The sequence below is a fragment of the Salmo trutta genome, chromosome 21 (genome assembly GCF_901001165.1).
Source record: "Salmo trutta chromosome 21, fSalTru1.1, whole genome shotgun sequence".
NCBI lineage: Eukaryota > Metazoa > Chordata > Actinopteri > Salmoniformes > Salmonidae > Salmo > Salmo trutta.
In genome coordinates, this window is record NC_042977.1 from 14,212,728 (window position 1) to 14,236,374 (window position 23,647).

General features: G+C 44.6%; 1 protein-coding gene across 2 annotated transcripts in view; it reads left to right on the forward strand.

Annotated features, from left to right (window-relative positions):
• Positions 1–23,647, forward strand: part of LOC115156751 (homer protein homolog 3) — a 42,304-nt gene that overhangs the window by 14,501 nt on the left and 4,156 nt on the right. Inside the window, exons 7-9 of one of the 2 annotated variants that reach the window (XM_029704403.1) lie at positions 741–749; positions 16,709–16,842; positions 17,571–17,727. In XM_029704403.1, coding sequence (XP_029560263.1) covers positions 741–749; positions 16,709–16,842; positions 17,571–17,727 — 300 coding nt within the window. The remainder of the gene's footprint in view (positions 1–740; positions 750–16,708; positions 16,843–17,570; positions 17,728–23,647) is intronic. The other variant, XM_029704404.1, reaches the window with a different exon arrangement.

Sequence of the window (23,647 nt, forward strand, 5' to 3'; positions counted from 1 at the left end):
CTCAATTGGGTTGAGGTCGGGTGATTGTGGAAGCCAGGTCATCCTGGAGGTGTGTTGGGTCATTGTCCTGTTGAAAACAAATGATAATCCCACTAAGTGCAAACCAGATAGGATGGCGTATCGCTGCAGAATGCTGTGGTAGCCATGCTGGTTAAGTGTGCCTTGAATTCTAAATAAATCACAGACAGTGTCACCAGCAAAGCACCATCACACCTCCTCCATGCTTCATGGTGGAAACCACACATGCGGAGGTCATCTGTTCACATACTCTGCGTCTCACAAATACACAGCAGTTTGAGCTGTTCTTGCCATAATATGGACTTGGTCTTTTACCAAATAGGGCTATCTTCTGTATACCACCCCTACCTTGTCACAACACATTGGCTCAAACACATTAAGAAGGAAAGAAATTCCACAAATGAACTTTTAACAAGGCACACCTGTTCATTGAAATGCATTCCAGGTGAATACCTTATGAACCTAGTTGAGAGAATGCTAAGAGTGTGCAAATCTGTCATCAAGGCAAAGGGTGGCTACTTTGAAAATGCTGAATAAGTCAAAGGGTATGAATACTTTTTGAAGGCACTGTATTTTTGTATCTTTTGAGATCTGGCTGCGGACCCACTGCAGTACCTTCATGGGAACCCCTGATATACAGTATGAGATGCCCTGATATACAGTATGTTGAATTGATATTGCTGTGTTCTTTATTCTCTTGCTATCGGATGGCTTTTCTCCAGTTCTCACAGGTAGGTCTCATGTGTGTTTGATTTCCAACCTTCACCATTCACGTCTAAGAAGGGCCAGTTTGGGTACCATTGTGCTATGACAAGACAGTAAATCAAACAAAATCTTGTGTCTTTATCTTCACGAGGTTGAGATGCTCAGAGTTTGATGAACATTATAGGATAATAGTCACTCCTCAAACTGTTCTTGCTGCTGAAATTGATCTCCTTTTAACCCAGCTAACAATTGTAGGGAGAGAGAACGTTCCTGTGACGTTTGAAAAAATGTTAGCAAAAGAGAATATATTTAGCATGTTTTAGAGTTAGGAGAGCATTCCCTTAATGTCAAATATACAAATATACAATATTAATGTTGCAAAAACATTCGCGTCCAGTTTTCTGAGGGTTAGGAGAATATTCCATCAACATCACACCAAACACACAGAACATGGTTGCTATGTTCTCAGAATATAATATATTATTGTTCTAGACATGTTTCATGGCAAGGTTGGAAGAAAATTAATGGGTCCAGTTTTCTGAGGGTTAGGAGAACATTCCATCAATGTCACATGAAACAAACACAGAACATGGTTGCCATGTTGCCAAAAATATAAACGCAACATGCAGTGATTTTACTGGGTTACAGTTCATATAAGGAAATCAGTCAATTGAAATAAGTTCATTAGGCCCTAATCTATGGATTTCACATGACTTTGCACAGGCCCACCCACTTTGGGTGCAAGGCTCACCCACTGGGGAGCAAGGCCCAGTCAATCAGAATAAATTTTGCCCCACAAAAGGGTTTTATTATAGACAGAAATACTCCTGTTTCATCAGCTGTCCGGGTGGCTAGTCTCAGACAATCCCACAGGTAAAGAAGCCGGATGTGGAGGTCCTGGGCTGGTGTGGCTACAAGTGGTCTGCAGTTGACGTGCTGCCAAATTATCTAAAACAATGTTGGAGGTGGCTTATGCTAGAGAAAGGAACATTCAATTCTCTGGCAACTGCTCTGGTGGACATTCATGCAGTCAACATGCCAATTGCACACTCCCTCAACTTGAGACATCTGTGGCATTGTGTTGTGTAACAAAACGTCACATTTTAGTGGCCTTTTATTGTCCCCAGCACAAGGTGCACCTGTTTTAATTAGTTTCTTGATATGCCACACCTGTCAGATGGATGGATTATCTTGGCAAAGGAGAAATACTCACAAACAGGGATGACATTTTTTGAGAGAGAATTTAAGCTTTTTGTTTGTATGGAACTTTCTGGGATCTTTAATTTCAGCTCATGAATCATGGGACTAACACTTTACATGTTGCATTTATATTTTTGTTCAGTATAAGTAGGACTGTTTAAATGATTGGAACATTTAATCAAGTTAATTAATCGCAGGATTTGCTCAAATTCAAAATTTGCTAAAATTGAGCTGTAATTTAATAGTTCTTATACAAAAAGCATAAGAATATTTGATGTCTTGATTTTGTCTAAAATAACGGTAAGCAAAATCTGGCAAATTACTAAAGCACACTATCTTTAACCTCAATGTAAACTTGTTTTGACAACGCATTGTTGTTTTTAGCTGTATATGTATTTTGAATGTTTTCAAAAAATGGGATTATTTGTGAAAAAAATTCATTGTGCCCTAAAATTACAAAAAGTAATTGTGGTTTTCGTGAATGTGCCTAAGGCATGCTGCAAGGAGGCATGAGGACTGCAGATGTGGCCAGGGCAATAAATTGCAATGTTCATACTGTGACACGCCTAAGACAGCGCTACAGGGAGACAGGACGGACAGCTGATTGTCCTCGCAGTGGCAGACCACATGTAACAACACCTGCACAGGATTGGTACATCCGAACATCACACCTGCGGGACAGGTACAGGATGGCAACAACTGCCCGAGTTAAACCAGGAACGCACAATCCCTCCATCAGTGCTCAGACTGTCCGCAATAGGCTGAGAGAGGCTGGACTGAGGGCTTGTAGGCCTGTTGTAAGGCAGGTCATCACCAGACATCACCGGCAACAACGGGTGGGCACAAACCCACCGTCGCTGGACCAGACAGGACTGGGAAAAAGTGCTCTTCACTGACGAGTCGCAGTTTTGTCTCACCAGGGGTGATGGTCGGATTCGTGTTTATCGTCGAAGGAATGATCGTTACACCGAGGCCTGTACTCTGGAGCGGGATCAATTTGGAGATGGAGGGTCCGTCATGGTCTTGGGCGGTGTGTCACAGCATCATCGGACTGAGCTGGTTGTCATTGCAGGCAATCTCCACGCTGTGCGTTACAGGGAAGACATCCTCCTCCCTCATGTGGTACCCTTCTAGCAGGCTCATCCTGACGTGGCCCTCCAGCATGACAATGCCACCAGCCATACTCCTCGTTCTGTGCGTGATTTCCTGTAAGACAGGAATGTCCGTGTTCTGCCATGGCCAGCGAAGAGCCCGGATCTCAATCCCATTGAGCACGTCTGGGACCTGTTGGATCGGAGGGTGAGGGCTAGGGCCATTTCCCCCCAGAAATGTCCGGGAACTTGCAGGTGCCTTGGTGGAAGAGTGGGATAACATCTCACAGCAAGAACTGAGGAGAATGAGGAGGAAAGGAGGAGGAGATGCACTGCAGTACTTAATGCAGCTGGTGGCCTCACTAGATACTGACTGTTACTTTTGATTTTGACCCCCCCTTTGTTCAGGGACACAATATTCAATTTCTGTTAGTCACATGTCTGTGGAACTTGTTCAGTTTATGTCTCAGTTGTTGAATCTTATGTTCATACAAATATTTACACAAGTTTGCTGAAAATAAACCCATTTGACAGTGAGAGGACGTTTCTTTTTTTGCTGAGTTTAAATACATTTCCAGTCAAAAGTTTGGACACACCTACTCATTCAAGGGTTTTCAAAACTATGAAATAACACATGTGGAATCATGTAGTAGCCATGTAGTAGCCATCCTTTGCCTTGATGACAGCTTTGCAAACTCTTGGCATTCTCTCAACCAGCTTCATGAGGTAGTCACTTGGAATGCATTTCAATTAACAGGTGTGCCTTGTTAAAAGTTAATTTGTACATTTCTTTCATTCTTAATGTGTTTGAGCCAATCAGTTGTGTTGTGACAAGGTAGGGGTGGTATACAGAAGATAGCCCTATTTGGTAAAAGACAAAGTCCATATTATGGCAAGAACAGCTCAAATAAGCAAAGAAAAATGACAGTCCATCATTACTTTAAGACATGAAGGTCAGTCAATTCGGAAAATATCAAGAACTTAGGAAGTTTCTTCAAGTGCAGTCGCAAAAACCATCAAGCACTATGATGAAGCTGGCTCTCATGAGGACCGCCACAGGAAAGGAAGACCCAAAGTTACCTCTGCTGCAGAGGATAAGTTCATTAGAGTTTACAAGCCTCAGAAATTGTAGCCTAAATAAATGCTTCACAGAGTTCAAGTAATAGACACATCTCAACATCGACTGTTCAGAGGAGACTACGTGAATCAGGCCTTCATGGTTGAATTGCTGCAAAGAAACCACAACTAATGGACACCAATAAGAAGAAGAGATTTGCTTGGGCCAAGAAACACGAGCAAGGGACATTAAACCGGTGGGAATCTGTCCTTTGGTCTGATGAGTCCAAATTTGAGATTTTTGGTTCCAACCGCCGTGTCTTTGTGAGACGCAGAGTAGGCGAACGGATGATCTACGCATGTGTGGTTCCCACCATGAAGCATGGAGGAGGAGATTTGATGATGTGGGGATGATTTGCTGGTGACACTGTCTGTGATTTATTTAGAATTCAAGGCACACTTAACCAGCGTGGCTACCACAGCATTCTGCAGCAATACGCCATCCCATCTGGTTTGGGCTTAGTGGGACTATTATTTGTTTTTGAACAGGACAATGACCCAACACACCTCCAGGCTGTGTAAGGGCTATTTGACCAAGAAGGAGAGTGGTGGAGTTCTACATCAGATGATCTGGCCTCCACAATCACCCGACCTCAACCCAATTGAGATGGTTTAGGATGAGTTGGACCGCAGAGTGAAGGAAAAGCAGCAAAAAAGTGCTCAGCATATGTGGGAACTCCTACAAGACTGTTGGAAATGCATTCTAGGTGAAGCTTGTTGAGAGAATGCCAAGAGTGGGCAAAGCTGCCATCAAGGCAAAGGATGGCTACTTTGAAGAATCTAAAGTCAAAAATATATTTTGATTTGTTTAACACTTTTTTTGGTTACTCTATTATTGTGTTATTTCATAGTTTTGATGTCTTCACTATTATTCTACAATGTAGAAAATAGTAAAAATAAAGAAAAGCCCTTGAATGAGTAGGTATGTTCAAACTTTTGACTTGTACTATATATATATATTAGTGTGTGTGTGTGTGTGTGTGTGTGTGTGTGTGTGTGTGTTCTATACACGATTCATTGGAAGATTGCAATGACATTCCTGTGTCCAAGAACGTTTAAAAAAACATAGGACATTCTGTGATGATCCCCTGGAGGTTTTTGTCTAGTTCCTGGCTATTTCCGGGGACGTCCCTTAAGACATTTTTCGCCTGATGGTCCCAACGATATGTTCTACATTTTTGAAATAAAAATGTTTCATTACACAGCACCCCTTGTTACTGAGGCCGAGCCCATCAAGGGCCTGATTGGTGAACCACTGATCCATTGGACGCTATTTGTCTGTTGGCAAGGTTAGGGGAACCCACACTGTTCTTTTCATTATTACATTGTGAATGTATACAATGATTATTACAGTCATTATTATGTCCCCACAACCTCTTGATTCACAGCATTCCTTTGCACCCCAGTATCTCTAATTGCACAGTCATCTTCTGCACACCCTACCATTCCAGTGTTTAATTGCTATATTGTAATTACTTTGCCACCATGGCCCATTTATTGCCTTACCTCTCTTATTCTACCTCTACCTTGCACATTCTGTTTATTGATTTGTCTACTGTATTATTGATTGTATGTTTGTTTATTCCATGTGTAACTCTGTTGTATGTGTCGAACTGCTTTGCTTCATCTTGGCCAGGTCGCAGTTGCAAATGTGAACATGTTCTCAACTAGCCTACCTGGTTAAATAAAGGTGAAATAAAAATGTCAAAAGTAAAGGATTCCGATCATCCAGCTACGCTACCATGTCTGTAACCAGGCTTCCATCAACCATGTCATGTGGATCAATTAACTGACGCATGAAAAAAGTCATGACCGGGCTGATGGAAACAGAAAATGTCAGTACAATTTCATAATTGTCGATAGACAATTTGTTCGATCGACATGGTTTAACCATCATGTTGTAAACGTGGAGTCACGCGATATGTTGTGTGGTCCTCCCACTACGATTCAGGAACACATGCCGTTTATTAGGCTGCAGATGAAATAAATTATGTTGAACTTCACAGGGTGGTGAAAGTACACAGTTATGAGCTTGATGCTGCTTTCCAATAAATATCGAGGGTCTTATTCTGGTGACATGATCATCGACGCTTGGCTGAAGTTTGACAAATAAAAATGATCTTGCTCTTATCCATAATAGGCTAATCTTATCAGGCTAATCTTATCAGGCTAATCTTAATAGGCTAATCTTAATAGGCTAATCTTAATAGGCTAATCTTATCAGGCTAATCTTAGCTAATCTTGTATCTGCAAGCTGTTGGCTAGAGCGCACGTGTCCAGACCAGAGTGGGCACATTTACCGTTAACGCAACAGTTTATCTGACAAAACTATCAGTAGCGGTGAAAATGTGATGGAAACACATTGAACTTTACATTTTTATTCGGTAGGTGAAAACTAAAGTAAAAAAGTACCTTTTTATGTGCATTACGTCATCACACACTTCTTTATCTGCAACAAGTCAGTTTGGTGGAAACGCACCACTGGTGGGAAAATGCAAATGTTTTCTTTATGTCGATTTTTGAATATTTGCATGGAAATCTGTTACTAATTGGATAGAAACCTAGCTAATTACTGATTTCACCTGATTTGCTACACTTTGCACTTTGAAGTAAATCTCAGCTCTGTTAAAAGTACACTCAAGAATATATGTATTTTTTATCATAGTGATCAAGGACAATACATAGATTAGTGGTTCACCAATCAGGGCCTTGTTTGTCTTGGCAACAGTAACAAGGGGTGGGGGGGTGGGGGGTATTTGGGAACATCAGGCAAAGTCCTAAAAACGTCTTTAGGGACGTCCCCGGAACAAGCTTGGAACTAGACAAAAACCTCCAGGGGATCATGACAGAACACCTGATCTTTTAAACGTTATTGGACACAATGTTTCCATGAAACATGTCTAGAACATTAATACTGTGTACGTTTAGGTGTGACGTTGATAGAATATTCTCCTAACCCTCAGAAAACAAGGCACATTAATATTCTTGCAACGTTCCATGAAACATGTCTATCACATTTAATATTGAATTTTCTGAGAACATCGTAACCACATTCTGGGTAAGTTCTGTTTGACATTAAAGCAAAGCTTCTTAGCAAAGGGCAATTTCTCAAGCAGGAATTTTGCTTAAAGTGTCTAAGAGTGATCTGAGTGGGGAGGGGAAAACTGAAAACGACCTGTTATTGGCAGAGCGGTTGGGAACCAACCGGGATGTCACAAGGCAGGCCAAAACTCCATCCCACCAAAACCGGCTGAAATTTCAGGCAGTCTTTTGAAACAGCTCTTACACTAAAAGGGCAGTATCATACTTTTCACAATTTCACATTATTTTGAACTTCATAGTGTGAATATATACACTGGTCAAAAAAATAAAGGGAACACTAAAATAACACATCCTAGATCTGAATGAATGAAATAATCTTATTAAATACTTGTTTCTTTACATAGTTGAATGTGCTGACAACAAAATCACACAAAAATAATCAATGGAAATCCAATTTATCAACCCATGGAGGTCTGGATTTGGAGTCACACTCAAAATGAGTGGAAAACCACACTACAGGCTGATCCAACTTTGATGTAATGTCCTTAAAACAAGTAAAAATGAGGCTCAGTAGTGTGTGTGGCCTCCACGTGCCTGTATGACCTCCCTACAACGCCTGGGCATGCTCCTGATGAGGTGGCAGATGGTCTCCTGAGCGATATCTGCCAACTCCTGGACAGTCTGTGGTGCAACGTGGCGTTGGTGGATGGAGCGAGACATGATGTCCCAGATGTGCTCAATTGGATTCAGGTCTGGGGAACGGGCGGGCCAGTCCATAGCATCAATGCCTTCCTCTTGCACGAACTGCTGACACACTCCAGCCACATGAGGTCTAGCATTGTTTTGCATTAGGAGGAACCCAGGGCCAACCGCACCAGCATATGGTCTCACAAGGGGTCTGAGGATCTCATCTCGCTACCTAATGGCAGTCAGGCTACCTCTGGCGAGCACATGGAGGGCTGTGCAGCCCCCCAAAGAAATGCCACCCCACACCATGACTGACCCACCGCCAAACCGGTCATGCTGGAGGATGTTGCAGGCAGCAGAACGTTCTCCACGGTGTCTCCAGACTCTGTCACGTCTGTCACATGTACTCGGTGTGAACCTGCTTTCATCTGTGAAGAGCACAGGGCGCCAGTGGCGAATTTGGCAATCTTGGTGTTCTCTGGTAAATGCCAAACGTCCTGCACGGTGTTGGGCTATAAGCACAACCCCCACCTGTGGACGTTGGGCCCTCATACCACCCTCATGGAGTCTGTTTCTGACCGTTTGAGCAGACACATGCACATTTGTGGCCTGCTGGAGGTCATTTTGCAGGGCTCTGGCAGTGCTCCTCCTGCTCCTCCTTGCACAAAGGCGGAGGTAGCGGTCCCGCTGCTGGGTTGTTGCACTCCTACGGCCTCCTCCACGTCTCCTGATGTACTGGCCTGTCTCCTGGTAGCGCCTCCATGCTCTGGACACTACGCTGACAGACACAGCAAACCTTCTTGCCACAGCTCGCATTGATGTGCCATCCTGGATGAGCTGCACTACCTGAGCCACTTGTGTGGGTTGTAGACTCCGTCTCATGCTACCACTAGAGTGAAAGCACCGCCAGCATTCAAAAGTGACCAAAACATCAGCCAGGAAGCATAGGAACTGAGAAGTGGTCTGTGGTCACCACCTGCAGAACCACTCCTTTATTGGGGGTGTCTTGCTAATTGCCTATAATTTCCACCTGTTGTCTATTCCATTTGCACAACAGCATGTGAAATTTATTGTCAATCAGTGTTGCTTCCTAAGTGGACAGTTTGATTTCACAGAAGTGTGATTGACTTGGAGTTGCATTGTGTTGTTTAAGTGTTCCCTTTATTTTTTTGAGCAGTGTATATACAGTACCAGTTAAAAGTTTGGATACACCTACTCATTCAAGGGTTTTTCTTTATTTGTACTATTTTCTACATTGTGGAATAATGGTGACCTCGCCAGGCAGACCAAAACTCCATCCCACCAAAACAGGCAAAAATTTCAGGAAGTCTTTTCAAACTGCTGTTACACTAAATGGGCATTATCATTTTCACAATTTCAGTATTATTTCAACCTCATAGTGTGGACATGTATATAAAACACAGGAAAATCACGTTTTGGACTGCACTGGGCCTTTAAGGGAATGGTCTCAGACACAGTCCTTGCACATCACTGAAACATTCCTATGAAAACGTTAGGTAATAACCTAATGAGACTTAAAGGAGAAGTTTTCTTTTTAACAACCAAATCTAAATTTTCCATGTAAATGGGATATTATAGAAGGGTCTAGACACCTTTTTTGTGATTTCACTTGTTTTTGAGAAACTTACCCCAAACCGGAAATCACTTCCTCATCCTCGTTGTGCAGTATGGGGGCCCTGAAAAAACATGAACAAAGGCTCCAAAAAGACCCATACATCCTTTTAGAAATGTCAGAGCACTCAGTGTTGTGATCCAGGTCTTTAGATATTGTACACATGAAATTGTCATTCCATTTTCTGCAGCGTTATATTCCTTTTTTTTGCGACTCGAGCCGTTTCCACCTATCCAGCTGTCCCATTCTCATCTAGCCTGCTGCTATAGGTAACTGCCAAAATAAAGGAAACACCAACATAAAGAGTCTTAATAGGATTGGGCCACCAAGAGTCTACAGAACAGGTTCAATGCGCCTTGGCGTAGATTTTACGTCTGGAACTTCTTGTGTGGAAGCACCCCATGCTTTCAATATACTTTGTATCCCTCATTTACTCAAGTGTTTCCGTTATTTTTGCCAGCTACATGTCAAATGGACAGAGGTATCGCTCGAGTCGCAACAAAATGGAATATAACTTGCAGATAGGGTTCGGAATGACCTGCATCACTATATACTGAGAGCTTTGCCGTTTCTAAAATGACGTATTTTAGTGTTTTTGGATCCTTTGTTGAGGTTAATTTTCAGGGCCCCCATACTACACAACAAGGATGAGGAAGTGATTTGCTGTTTGGGGTAAGTTTCTCAAAAACAAGTGAAATCACAAAAAAGGTGTCTGGTACCTTCTATACCATACCATTTACAAAAATGTAGATTTGGTTGTAAAAAAAGAACTTCTCGTTTAAGGGAACTTTATCTAAAGCTGTGGGAACGTTTGTTGTTAGCTGGTAATATCCTCTGGTGACCTCAGCCTCTCCGACACTCCTGTTGTGACAGAGGGCTACAGAGCCTGGGAAGATCCACAGTGTGGACTCTCAGAGGAAAAAAGGGGGTAGATGTAATTCACTTCCCATGGCAAACCTATAATGTAACAGGAAGTTAAGATATGAGCAATGTAACTGAAAGGATGACGTATAAACCATGATGGGTAGGGAATATTTTGCTAAATAACGCTAGACTACATTGATATAATAATCATACTTTCCATCAAGGATGGTAAAGTCAGGACATTATATATGTAGCCTCAGCTAGAAAGAAAGTTGAAAAATAAACAAAAACATACAGTGACTAAATACTGTTCCCTGAATGAGGGAAAGGAGGTACAACACAGCTATGGGGAGTTTGTGGGTGCATAACGTTCAGAGGTAAACCCCTTGACATCAGATTGGATCTTTCAGGCGGCAAGCCCACAGATTCAAAATCACCTGCCACAGGTGCCAGAACTGTCCCTGCTCCTGGGACAACAGGTCGCTGCGCACCAGTAGTTGCCACGGGTCCTCGCCTAAAGGCGAATGATCTCCGCGAACCAAGGTCTTTTGGGCCAACGGGAGCCGTAAGGATCAACTACGCACCCTCCCTATCGTGGGCTGAATCAGTTCCACGGGGGAAATGCGTAAAGGAGGTTCCGAGGCCACTGGTGCGCAAGAGCATCCGTTCCCAATGGAGCATTCACGGACCCTTATTGAGAAAAACAGCCAACAATGTGCGTTTTCTCACGATGCAGAAAGATCTGTCAGCCCTGCCCGGGGAGATGCATCACCCGGAGCGAGGGAAAGTGCGCTGCGCTCCACAGCAGTAGGGAGCAAGCCAAGGATAAGAAGGTGCGAGACCGCACCCCTGACCTGTCTGTTGATGTATGTGACCGCTGTCCCGCTGTCGGTCCTCACCAGCATATGCCGGCCTGCCAACAATTGGAGAAAGCACTTGAGTACTCTATCTACACTGTCAAAAGCTCCAGGTAAATGATGTGCACCGAGTTTTGCAACACTGTCCACAACCCCAGAATTGAACTGCCCTCGCACAGCGCACCCCGCCCTCGAGGAGATGCGTCTGTCTTTATCAACTTGCGGGATAAAACTGGACCCACGGAGGTCCCCAGCAACAACAGCCGTGGGTCCCTACTCTGAGCCATAGGCATGATGAGGACACCCGGAGTGACCGGTTTAGGTGGCGCGATGCGTCCAAGCGGGTATCTATCACCTACCACCGGAGAGGTTGCATCAGCAACAGCCCGGGGAGAACCACGGCTATCATAGAAGCCGTCATCCATAATAGGCACAGGCACTGTGTGTGACCTAGCTGAAATTGGGCCAAGCAAAATCGGAATCCGTCCTCCCTTTGCGTGGACAAGAACGCACGATTCTCAACTGAGTCTAACTCGAGACCCAGAAATGGAATGCGAGATGGAGATAAACAGCTCTTCTCTTGATTCATTATGAGACTGAACATGGGAAACCAGCATGGATGTGTGTAACAGCACCTGCTACCTCGACTCTGCTACCATCAGCCCCAGGCACCACATAGGTGCCAAACCTGCTTTCACAAATTTGGTGAAAGTGTGAGGCGAGAGGGAACGCACGGAAGTGAGGACCAGAAACTCGCACGCTACAGCCTCGAAATGGAACCTCAAGGAACTTCGTGTGATATGGCCATATGAAAGTATGCGTCATTCAGGTTGATGGAGGTGAACCAATCGCCTGGGCGCACTGACTAATAACCAGCTGTTCCTGAGCATTCTGAATTTGTAGACTCTGAGGTGCTTGTTTAGGGCACACAGGTCTAAAATAGGATGTAGGAACCACTCTGACAACAACGTGTGGGATGCACTACTAATTGTAGCCTGTACCCCAATGTCACTGTTTGCATATTCCAGGGTAACACTGCACATGCGAGCTACTGGTCGACACAGACAGCACGTCTCCCATAAAGTGTGGACTGTGGGAATATGGTTATTTTTTCTTGTCTTTTTTAATTTTCACCATTCTCAACAACTGTGTATCTGACTAGGGGGGAAGGTACTCTTTTAATTCTGCTCCCATGTGGAGGACACGACACTCTTGACACCGTGGAACTTTGGGTAGAAACAATGTGTTTAAGTGCTGACGTTTGCCTGAAGCCCAGTCCACTCTGGGTTCCGGGGCTTAGCCTACCAGTGACGAACCCTGATTGGCCGTTGTCACAGCAAACATCTGGGGAGGGGGGCAAGGGGGGACCCCAGCCCGTGCCACCTCCCCTATCATCGCACACAGAGACGCGTACAAAGCTCTCCCTCGCCCTCCATTTGGTAAATCCGACCACAACACTATCCTCCTGATTCCTGCTTACAAGCAAAAATTAAAGCAGGAAGCACCAGTGACTCGGTCTATAAAAAAATGGTCAGATGAAGCAGATGCTAAACTACAGGACTGTTTTGCTATCACAGACTAGAACATGTTCCGGGATTCTTCCGATGACATTGAGGAATACACCACATCAGTCACTGGCTTTATCAATAAGTGCATTGAGAACGTCGTCCCCACAGTGACTGTACGTACTTACCCCAACCAGAAGCCATGGATTACAGGCAACATTCGCACTGAGCTAAAGGGTAGAGCTGCCGCTTTCAAGGTGCGGGACTCTAACCCGGAAGCTTACAAGAAATCCTGCTATGCCCTGCGACAAACCATCAAACAGGCAAAGCGTCAATACAGGGCTAAGATTGAATCATACTACACCGGATCCGACGCTCGTCGGATGTGGCAGGGCTCGCAAACTATTACAGACTACAAAGGGAAGCACAGCCGCAAGCTGCCCAGTGACACGAGCCTACCAGATGAGCTAAATCACTTCTATGCTCGCTTCGAGGCAAGCAACACTGAGGCATGCATGAGAGCATCAGCTGTTCCGGACGACTGTGTGATCACGCTCTCCGTAGCCGACGTGAGTAAGACCTTTAAACAGGTCAACATTCACAAGGCTGCGGGGCCAGATGGATTACCAGGACGTGTGCTCCGGGCATGTGCTGACCAACTGGCAGGTGTCTTCACTGACATTTTCAACATGTCCCTGATTGAGTCTGTAATACCAACATGCTTCAAGCAGACCACCATAGTCCCTGTGACCAAGAACACAAAGGCAACCTGCCTAAATGACAACAGACCCGTAGCGCTCACATCCGTAGCCATGAAGTGCTTTGAAAGGCTGGTAATTGCTCACATCAACACCATTATCCCAGAAACCCTAGACCCACTCCAATTTGCATACCGCCCAAACAGATCCACAGATGATGCAATCTCTATTGCACTCCACACTGCCCTTTCCCACCTGGACAAAAGGAACACCTATGTGAGAATGCTATTCATTGACTACAGTTCAGCGTTCAACACCATAGTACCCTCATAGCTCATCACTAAGCTAAGGAACCTGGGACTAAACACCTCCCTCTGCAACTGGATCCTGGACTTCCTAACGGGCCGCCCCCAGGTGGTGAGGGTAGGTAGCAACACATCTGCCACGCTGATCTTCAACACCGGAGCTCCTCAGGGGTGCGTGCTCAGTCCCCTCCTGTAATCCCTGTTCTCCCACGACTGCATGGCCAGGCACAACTCCAACACCATCATTAAGTTTGCTGACGACACAACAGTGGTAGGCCAGATCACCGACAACGACGAGACAGCCTATGGGGAGGAGGTCAGAGACCTGGCCGGGTGGTGCCAGAATAACAACCTATCCCTCAACGTAGCCAAGACTAAGGAAAGGATTGTGGGCTACAGGAAAAGGCGGAACGAGCACGTCCCCATTCTCATCAACGGGGCTGTAGTGGAGCAGGTTGAGCTTCAAATTCCTTGGTGTCCACATCACCAACGAACTAGAATGGTCCAAACACACCAAGACAGTCGTGAAGAGGGCACGACAAAGCCTATTCCCCCTCAGAAAACTAAAAAGATTTGGCATGGGTCCTGAGATCCTGAAAAGGTTCTACAGCTGCAACATCAAGAGCATCCTGACCAGTTGCATCACTGCCTGGTACGGCAATTGCTCGGCCTCCGACCGCAAGGCACTTCAGAGGGTATATGTGCGTACGGCCCAGTACATCACTGGGGCAAAGCTGCCTGCCATCCAGGACCTCTACACCAGGCGGTGTCAGAGGAAGGCCCTGAAAATTGTCAAAGACCCCAGCCACCCCAGTCATAGACTGTTCTCTCTACTACCACATGGCAAGCGGTACCGGAGTGCCAAGTCTAGGACAAAAAGGCTTCTCAACAGTTTTTACCCCCTAAGCCATAAGACTCCTGAACAGACTCCGGACTATATGCATTGTGTGCCCTCCCCCCCCCCCGCTACTCTCTGTTTATCTTATATACATAGTCACTTTAACCATACATTCATGTACATACTACCTCAATTGTCCCAACCAACCAGTGCTCCCGCACATTGGCTGATCGGGCTATCTGCATTGTGTCCCACCACCCGCCAACCCCTCTTTTTACTCTACTGCTACTCTCTGTTCATCATATATGCATAGTCACTTTAACCATACCCACATGTACATACTACCTCAATAAGCCTGACTAACTGGTGTCTGTATATAGCCTTGCTACTCTTATTTTCAAATGTCTTTTTACTGTTGTTTTATTACTTTACTTACCTACACACACACACACACACACCTTTTTTTCGCACTATTGGTTAGAGCCTGTAAGTAAGTATTTCACTGTAAGGTCTACACCTGTTGTATTCGGCGCACGTGACAAATAAACTTTGATTTGATTAGGTGCGTGGGGGCTGCACACATTAAAAATAGACCCAGAAGAAAAAATGATCGTGGAGGTTATCAGGCCCACCAGTCATAGCTACCGGTGACACTGCACCTTATATCCCAGCTTGAAAAGAGATAGAGCGCTGAAAAACAGACCCCATATGTGATAACAGACAGGGCGATTCCAATTTGAATCTAATTCCCAGGAACTAAACGTGTTGAGCAGGAGACCGACAGCTCAGTAATGTTGGATAATAGCATGACTGCCAATCGCCTACCGAGACCATAACCTGTATCACTAAGCACCTCACTGTCACTAAGAACCGGTGAGCTACAGGGAGGAATTAGCAATGAATCCCAGTAATAAGCCACCCATGGGGGAAGGGTGCCCACTTGTGGACAGAGAGCGCCGTGATACTGTATAGCCCCACCTGAAGCCCACCCTTTTATGGGTACAGGAACTCCACCAATGGCCAAACTGTTGTCACAGTACCGTATGCAAGCCTACATCAGCCATGCGACTACTTCTCAGTCTTGCTAAGCCAGTAGCCAGCTACCTTCCATTATCCCCGTGGGCTAGCACTTGCCAAGCCCACTGCCAGCACAGAGCTAACCAAAGAAAAATGTGTGATATCTTCCTTCGGTGTCGGGAATCTCTCCGATTGCAGCGCGGTCCATTTAGAATAACCAAGTCTAGATCGAGAGGTAAACAGTGTCTGATGGCAGACACAGGCGGCAGGGAGTGCCCACCGTCCCGTTCCTTCAAGTTGCCTCCCTTAGCGGGTAACGGAGCACACAGCAACCGGGTTTAGCTGGGGCACATGCCTCAGCCCAGGCAGACAAGACAATTGATACGACCAAAGCCCCAATTCATCCTCGGGTCCCGTAACTCAGACCCAGCTGAGGTGAGAGGAAGCCATAAGAATTCCACATGTTTGCCAAGGGAACCTGCATGCACCATGGACTAGGGGAACAGTGTCAGCCGTGGGCAAGCCACTGTTACTGACGCCGTCCTTTCTTCTCGCACACAAGCTGACCCGAGTGGGGGCAGTCGGAGCATGCACCGCGCCGAGACATACCAGACAACAAAACGTCAGTATAGCCTTCGTTGCTTTGGTTGCGTTAGCCATCGTAGTTAGCCAGGCTAAACGGGCAGAAGAATAACTAACAGAATCAGTACGAAACTCAAAAAAACAGTTCCAAAGCTTTAACACACAACATCCAGAAGGATGATCATGCCCTCCTTAAGTGGAATAGTTAAGTTGGAGCAAAGTCTGATAGATTTTGCGTTCCCATGTTTATTTTAAAGAGTGCGTGAAAATGTTCTGCTCATCTCGTGGTGAAGAGAGGAAGAATTGAAGGAATGAATCCGTGCCTTGGGTTTATCACCTGTGGAACGCGGAGCTACCGGTGAGGCACGGTGTTTATTGGCCTTGTCAGGCGTGATTCCAACGTTTTTCAGTAAAGGGTGCTAGCACGTGCAAACTCCCCATAGATGTGTTGTACTGAGTTGACCGACTGAAAGAGAACCAGCAGACACTGTACCCCTCAGGACTTTGGTATTGGTTTGAAGTGTATTGTTTATGTTGTGTTGTGTGTTAGGACCTCAGTGATGAGCTCCAGTCGCCGCCGGTGATGTGTGTGAACGGTCCTGAGGACAAGATGTTCCGAAGCCAAAGCGCAGACATCACACTGTCTTCTGAGAAGGAGCGCATTAAAAAGATGCTTTCTGAAGGGTAACCCACTTTTACACACTCTTGTCCTCAACGTTTCACTCAAGCCAGGGTTTGTTTCATTGTCTGAAAGTACACCGAATGTTTTGTGGAAATGTTCTTGGTCTCAAACCCGACTGTTCCATTTTAGAAGGTAAGATAATTGGTCTGGATCTCAAAGGTTCACACACGAAAACAGAGCTTTGGTAAAGAGGATTTTCCAGTCATTGCTTAAGTTCTGATGGCCTGTTTTGATTACGCTTTCCCCATTGAATAGAGCTGCTTATGGGACACATGGTCCAGACAAGAGCAAGGGGGAGTGTGGCAAAGCTAATGTGCTGACTCACACAAAGAGAGAGAGAGAGAGAGAGAAGGTTGCATATTACCCTGCTATTCAGTCGCCCTTTCTACTCACTCTGCTTTTGTCCCTGTTGCCCATTACACTGTTGTACATTATCACTACACAAGGCAACTTTTATGGTTGCTATGGTGAGTTCTAACGATTGGATCATCTCTAGCTTTCTAATGGTAAAATTACATGGCATCTAAGGGCACAGGATCATGGAGCAGGAACATATTTAATGGACCAATTTCACAAATTTTACCCAAGAGTTGGTAAAGTACGGACACTCTTAGTTACCGAGCGTTATCATTAAGCCCTTCTCCACCATGTAGTGAATGTCCCCTCAAATCTGTTCCACTCCTGAGAGGGCAGAGGATGTTTGTCTGAGGTCTCGGACGATGTCTTCCAGGTCTATCTGCGAGATGAACCTGGAGGCAGAGCTCTTCACCCTGCAGGACAGTAACTCTAAGCTGGTGGCGGCGCTACATGAAGCCAACAATAACGTGGAGCAGTGGAAGAAGCAGCTAGTTGCCTACCAGGAGGAGACCGAGAGGCTACGAGACCAGGTGAGTGTTGTCACGATGAAAGATCCACCAGATTGCTTTACTTTCTTTGATCTAGAACTATGGACGCCATGTCAGATGGGTAAATCCAATCACTTTTTGACAGCATCCCTTTTGATTCAAACAAAACGTTCCATACACGTTTGCCCATGGAAGAAGTGGTCAGAAAGTTACTTTTTGGACCTGAATGCCAAAACATTAAGGAGATCAAGGTGCTCAAAGTTGACCCATTTTGCATAACCCACCATATCATGTGTTCATCACTTGAAAAGATAAACGGTTGAGTTTGATATAATTTAAAAGCTTCTAAACATGTTGGTCAAACAATTTATAGTTTCTTAATTTAAAAAAATATATCTATATTATGTCTTTTTTTTAACCTTTTAACATCAATTATCTAAAAATGCATAAACTTCATATTAAAATATGTTGTAGATTAGACCCTATTTTACATAATTTGTGTTTTTTGTGTTGTGCCTGCCATCGGTTGAGACACAACATGCTCTTGAATACATGATGGGTGCATTTCAATCATAGAAATAGGATGCATAGAATGGACCTATCCCTTCAGACCACTGCAATTTATCTGGTACACCATTTAAATGTACATTTGATTGATTGAAATTGTAACTTCTAATTACTACCACAATGGCCACCCACCATCGAATGTCAATTTAAATGGTCATGTGTAATCTATCTATATTCCCAGATATTCCCATTCAAGTCAACATTGAACATTCTGATGTCTGGACCTCCAACCATCTTCGTGGTACCATTTGAACTTTTGTCAGCCAAACATGACACCCACCCTGTAATCAAGATCATGTTGTGTCTGATGGCAGGCAAAACACAAAAACCTCAGATAAAATAAGTAAAATAGGGTCTAAACTACAACATATGCAAATATGAAAACTAACAATGGGCAAATATGTATGGAAGTTTTCGTTCAAATCGAAAGTGAGGTTGTCAAAAAGAGATTAAATTCAAATGGATTTACCCATATCCGTTCCCACAAATGCTGAGTGGACCTAATCTCAGTGGAATCATGGGTAAATGTTAAAGTTCAATGTAATTATGCAAGTACATGCAACCGTTCAAGAAAACAGAATTGTGAAAAATACATTTGTCGAATGTAAAGATATGTTACATTTCCGGTTGTAGAATGTAAAGTACAATTAAATACATGACCATGATGAAGATTTGAAGTTATTTTCATGTGCTTAATACCTCACCTCACGTTCGCTCACACCATAATTATCTCCATGCTGTGACCTTGAGGTCACATTTTGATAGTTAAGGTCACATCTAATTATCAACGCCGGTGCTGTAAAATGCTGCATACAGAGTCGAGACAGAAGGCGGTGGACCAGTGTAGCAGCAAAGCCTTACTCAAACATGAACAGGTGATGAGTCACCGCCGCTGATAATGACAGCGTTTGAAAGTCTCCGACATGCCCTTTCTCTGCCGGGGAGGTCATGTAAGTTTTGATTGGGTCATCGTTTTTCAGACAATGGGTTTTCGTTTTATGAAAGTCTTTGGAGGAAAGGGAAAGGACACGTCTGTTGATAGCTCACTTTATCATCTTTTGACAACACTGGCCTTAAGAGGCTGCAGACCTTTTCCCTGAAGCTTTAATCAAGGTGTGTTGGTTGGTTTGGATTACGGGGCACCCCTTGCAGTATGTTAAACATGCTCTTTGCATGTTCTCACTATCCCACTTATGTTTCTAAGGCAGGGGTGTCAAACTAATTTTGCCTGCGGGCCACATTTGTTCTTCACTGAGGTCCGGAGGACTGCACTGAAATTTGTGTTATAAACTCAGCAAAAAAAGAAACGTCCTCACTGTCAACTGCGTTTATTTTCAGCAAACTTAACATGTGTAAATATTTGTATGAACATAACAAGATTCAACAACTGAGACATAAACTGAACAAGTTCCACAGACATGTGACTAACAGAAATTGAATAATGTGTCCCTGAACAAAGGGGGGGGGGTCAAAATCAAAAGTAACAGTGAGTATCTGGTGTGGCCACCAGCTGCATTAAGTACTGCAGTGCATCTCCTCCTCATGGACTGCACCAGATTTGCTAGTTCTTGCTGTGAGATGTTACCCTACTCTTCCACCAACTCACCTGTAAGTTCCCGGACATTTCTGGGGGGAATGGCCCTAGTCCTCACCCTCCAATCCAACAGGTCCCAGACGTGCTCAATTGGATTGAGATCCGGGCTCTTCGCTGGCCATGGCAGAACACTGACATTCCTGTCTTGCAGACATATCAGTGTGGATGACGGATCACCACCTCAAGCTGAACCTCGGCAAGACGGAGCTGCTCTTCCTCCCGGGGAAGGACTGCCCGTTCCATGATCTCGCCATCACGGTTGACAACTCCATTGTGTCCTCCTCCCAGAGTGCTAAGAGCCTTGGCGTGACCCTGGACAACACCCTGTCGTTCTCAGCTAACATCAAGGCGGTGACCCGATCCTGTAGGTTCATGCTCTACAACATTCGCAGAGTACGACCCTGCCTTACACAGGAAGCGGCGCAGGTCCTAATCCAGGCACTTGTCATCTCCCGTCTGGATTACTGCAACTCGCTGCTGGCGGGGCTCCCTGCCTGTGCCATTAAACCCTTACAACTCATCCAGAACGCCGCAGCCCGTCTGGTGTTCAACCTTCCCAAGTTCTCGCACGTCACCCCGCTCCTCCGCTCACTCCACTGGCTTCCAGTTGAAGCTCGCATCCGCTACAAGACCATGGTGCTTGCCTACGGAGCTGTGAGGGGAACGGCACCTCCGTACCTTCAGGCTCTGATCAGTCCCTACACCCAAAGAAGGGCACTGCGTTCATCCACCTCTGGCCTGCTCGCCTCCCTACCTCTGCGGAAGCACAGTTCCCGCTCAGCCCAGTCGAAACTGTTCGCTGCTCTGGCACCCCAATGGTGGAACAAGCTCCCTCATGACGCCAGGACAGTGGAGTCAATCACCACCTTCCGGAGACACCTGAAACCCCACCTCTTTTAAGGAATACCTGGGATAGGATAAAGTAATCCTTCTACCCCCCCCAAAAAAGATATAGATGTACTATTGTAAAGTGGTTGTTCCACTGGATATCATAAGGTGAATGCACCAATTTGTAAGTCGCTCTGGATAAGAGCGTCTGCTAAATGACGTAAATGTAAATGCAATCACGCACAAAACTAGCAGTATGGCTGGTGGCATTGTCATGCTGGAGAGACATGTCAGGATGAGCCTGCAGGAAGGGTACCACATGAGGGAGGGGGATGTCTTTCCTGTAGCGCACAGAGTTGAGATAGCCTGCAATGACAACAAGCTCAGTCTGATGATGCTGTGACACACCGCCCCAGACCATGACAGACCCTCCACATCCAAATCGATCCCTCTCCAGAGTACAGGCCTCGGTGTAACTCTCATTCCTTCGACGATAAACGCGAATCCGACCATCACCCCCGGTGAGACAAAACCGCGACTCATCAGTGAAGAGCACTTTTTGCCAGTCCTGTCTGGTCCAGCGGCGGTGGGTTTGTGCCCATAGGCGATATTGTTGCCGGTGATGTCTGGTGAGGACCTGCCTTACTACAACAGGCCTACAAGCCCTCAGTCCAGCCTCTCTCAGCCTATTGCGGACAGTCTGAGCACTGAAGGAGGGATTGTGCGTTCCTGGTGTAACTCGGGCAGTTGTTGCCAACCTGTACCTGTCCCGCAAATGTGATGTTCGGATGTACCAATCCTGTGTAAGTGTTGTTACACGTGGTCTGCCACTGCGAGGACGATCAGCTGTCCGTCCTGTAGCGCTGTCTTAGGCGTCTCACAGTACAGACATTGCAATTTATTGCCCTGGCCACATCTGCAGTTCTCATACCTCCTTGCAGCATGCCTAAGGCACGTTCACGCAGATGAGCAGGGACCCTGTCAGTAGAAAGGCCTATTTTAGTGTCCTAAGTTTAACTGTGACCTTAATTGCTTACCGTCTTTAAGCTGTTAGTGTCTTGACCGTTCCACAGGTGCATGTTCATTAATTGTTTATGGTTCATTGAACAAGCATGGGAAACAGTGTTTAAACCCTTTACAATGACGATCTGTGAAGTTATTTGGATTTTTCCGAATTATCTTTGAAAGACAGGGTCCTGAAAAAGGGACGTTTCTTTTTTTGCTGAGTTTATTTCCTTAGTAAACTTTCCTCTAGCCATAGTTTGGGGAATTTTCTATGCTCCCTGACTATCCAGCTTTCATTTCTGTGATTGATAGCAACATGGAAAGAGTGAAGAGATTGTATAAATCTAGATCCAACATAGTTCCGATTTGGTTTTAGTCATTTCAAATGTAGACTGAGGTTGAACCACCCACAGACCGCATTGAAGTTTGACACGAGCTCTAAGGCAGGGTTTCCCAAACTCAGTCCTGCCCGATTCAATTAACCAACTCAAACTTTTTCTTATCAAGGACCCCCAAATAGTACATCTCCCTACTAAGGTTTTTAGTTGTTGTAATATATATATATTCACATATTTCCATGTGTAGACCTATAGGCTATAATATTCCTATAATGAGTAAATAATACAGGCTTCATACAGACATTGGTATGTCAAGTTCAAGGACTTTTTCAAGCACTTCATTGTAATATTCAAAGACCTCAATTATAAATATTGTTATAGGCATAATACAACAACAACAAAAATCTTCCCAAAAAGTATGCATTACCATTTAAAAAATAATGCATTTTATATACCTTTCTAATGACATTATGCATTGGCATTCAAATGATTTATTTACGTTCTAAAATATGTCCGAATAATGTGGACATAGATTGGATGTATGAATGGTGATTTGAATACTGGTTGATGTTGCTGAAGCAAGCTCATTAATGAAGTCTATTTTTTATTTATTTTATTTTTACATTTATTTAACCAGGAAAGTCAGTTAAGAACAAGTTCTTATTTTCAATGCCGGCCTAGGAACAGTGGGTTAACTGCCTTGTTCAGGGGCAGAACGACAGATTTTTACCTTGTCAGCTCGGGGATTCAATCTTGTAACCTTTCGGTTACTAGTCCAACGCTCTAACCACTAGGCTACCTGCCGCCCCATTAATAAAGTCTATGTGGCGGTAGCAGTAATCTCACCTTCGCCATTGGAGATGTTGGGTCATTGTATCGTGTTTTTAAACCAAGCAAGTGACCATTGTACTGTAACGCTACGTATGAAAAGTTGAAGCTAACATTCAATGTCGTTGTCCTCATAAGAACCCCACATGGTTTTACAACAACAACAGACCAGAACAGCATCCATCAACTGAACAGCAGGCAAAACCTGATCCTAAATTAAATCACTGCATAGAAAAAATATGATTGTCAATGGCGGAGGATTAGGAGAAACAGAAATATAGATAATATCACACAACTCATGTTCTACAGGTAAGCTATAATAAAACCAATATTTAATTTAGCGAAAAATAATAGGACTGAATTGTTTTATTTTAACATTTTTCCGTGGACCCCCCCCCTCCAGTTTGTAAACCCCTGCTCTAAGGCATTATTAGTCTGAATGCAGAGAATCTCATCCATCTGTGGCTTGGAGTACACATGGATTCCCATTTTACCTCTCACCCCTGAGATAAATTTGATACATCATATAATACTGTTCTTAATGGATATTCTGTGACGACTAGACAAGTGGATGATGAGACATTCTCCAATGCATCATTGCTAGCTGGGTCCATTAAATGTAAAAGCTTTGTCAATTTTTTCCAGTGCTATGTCATCAATATAAGGTATTTTCAGGGTCGCTGGCTGCTAAGTACTGAGTCACTAGGGAATTTGCTGGCTCCAAGCCTGTTGATGAAATCCTTTGGATTCATCAACCTTTGGATTCGACCACTTCAATGGTTTCAGATGTGCAAGCTTATAA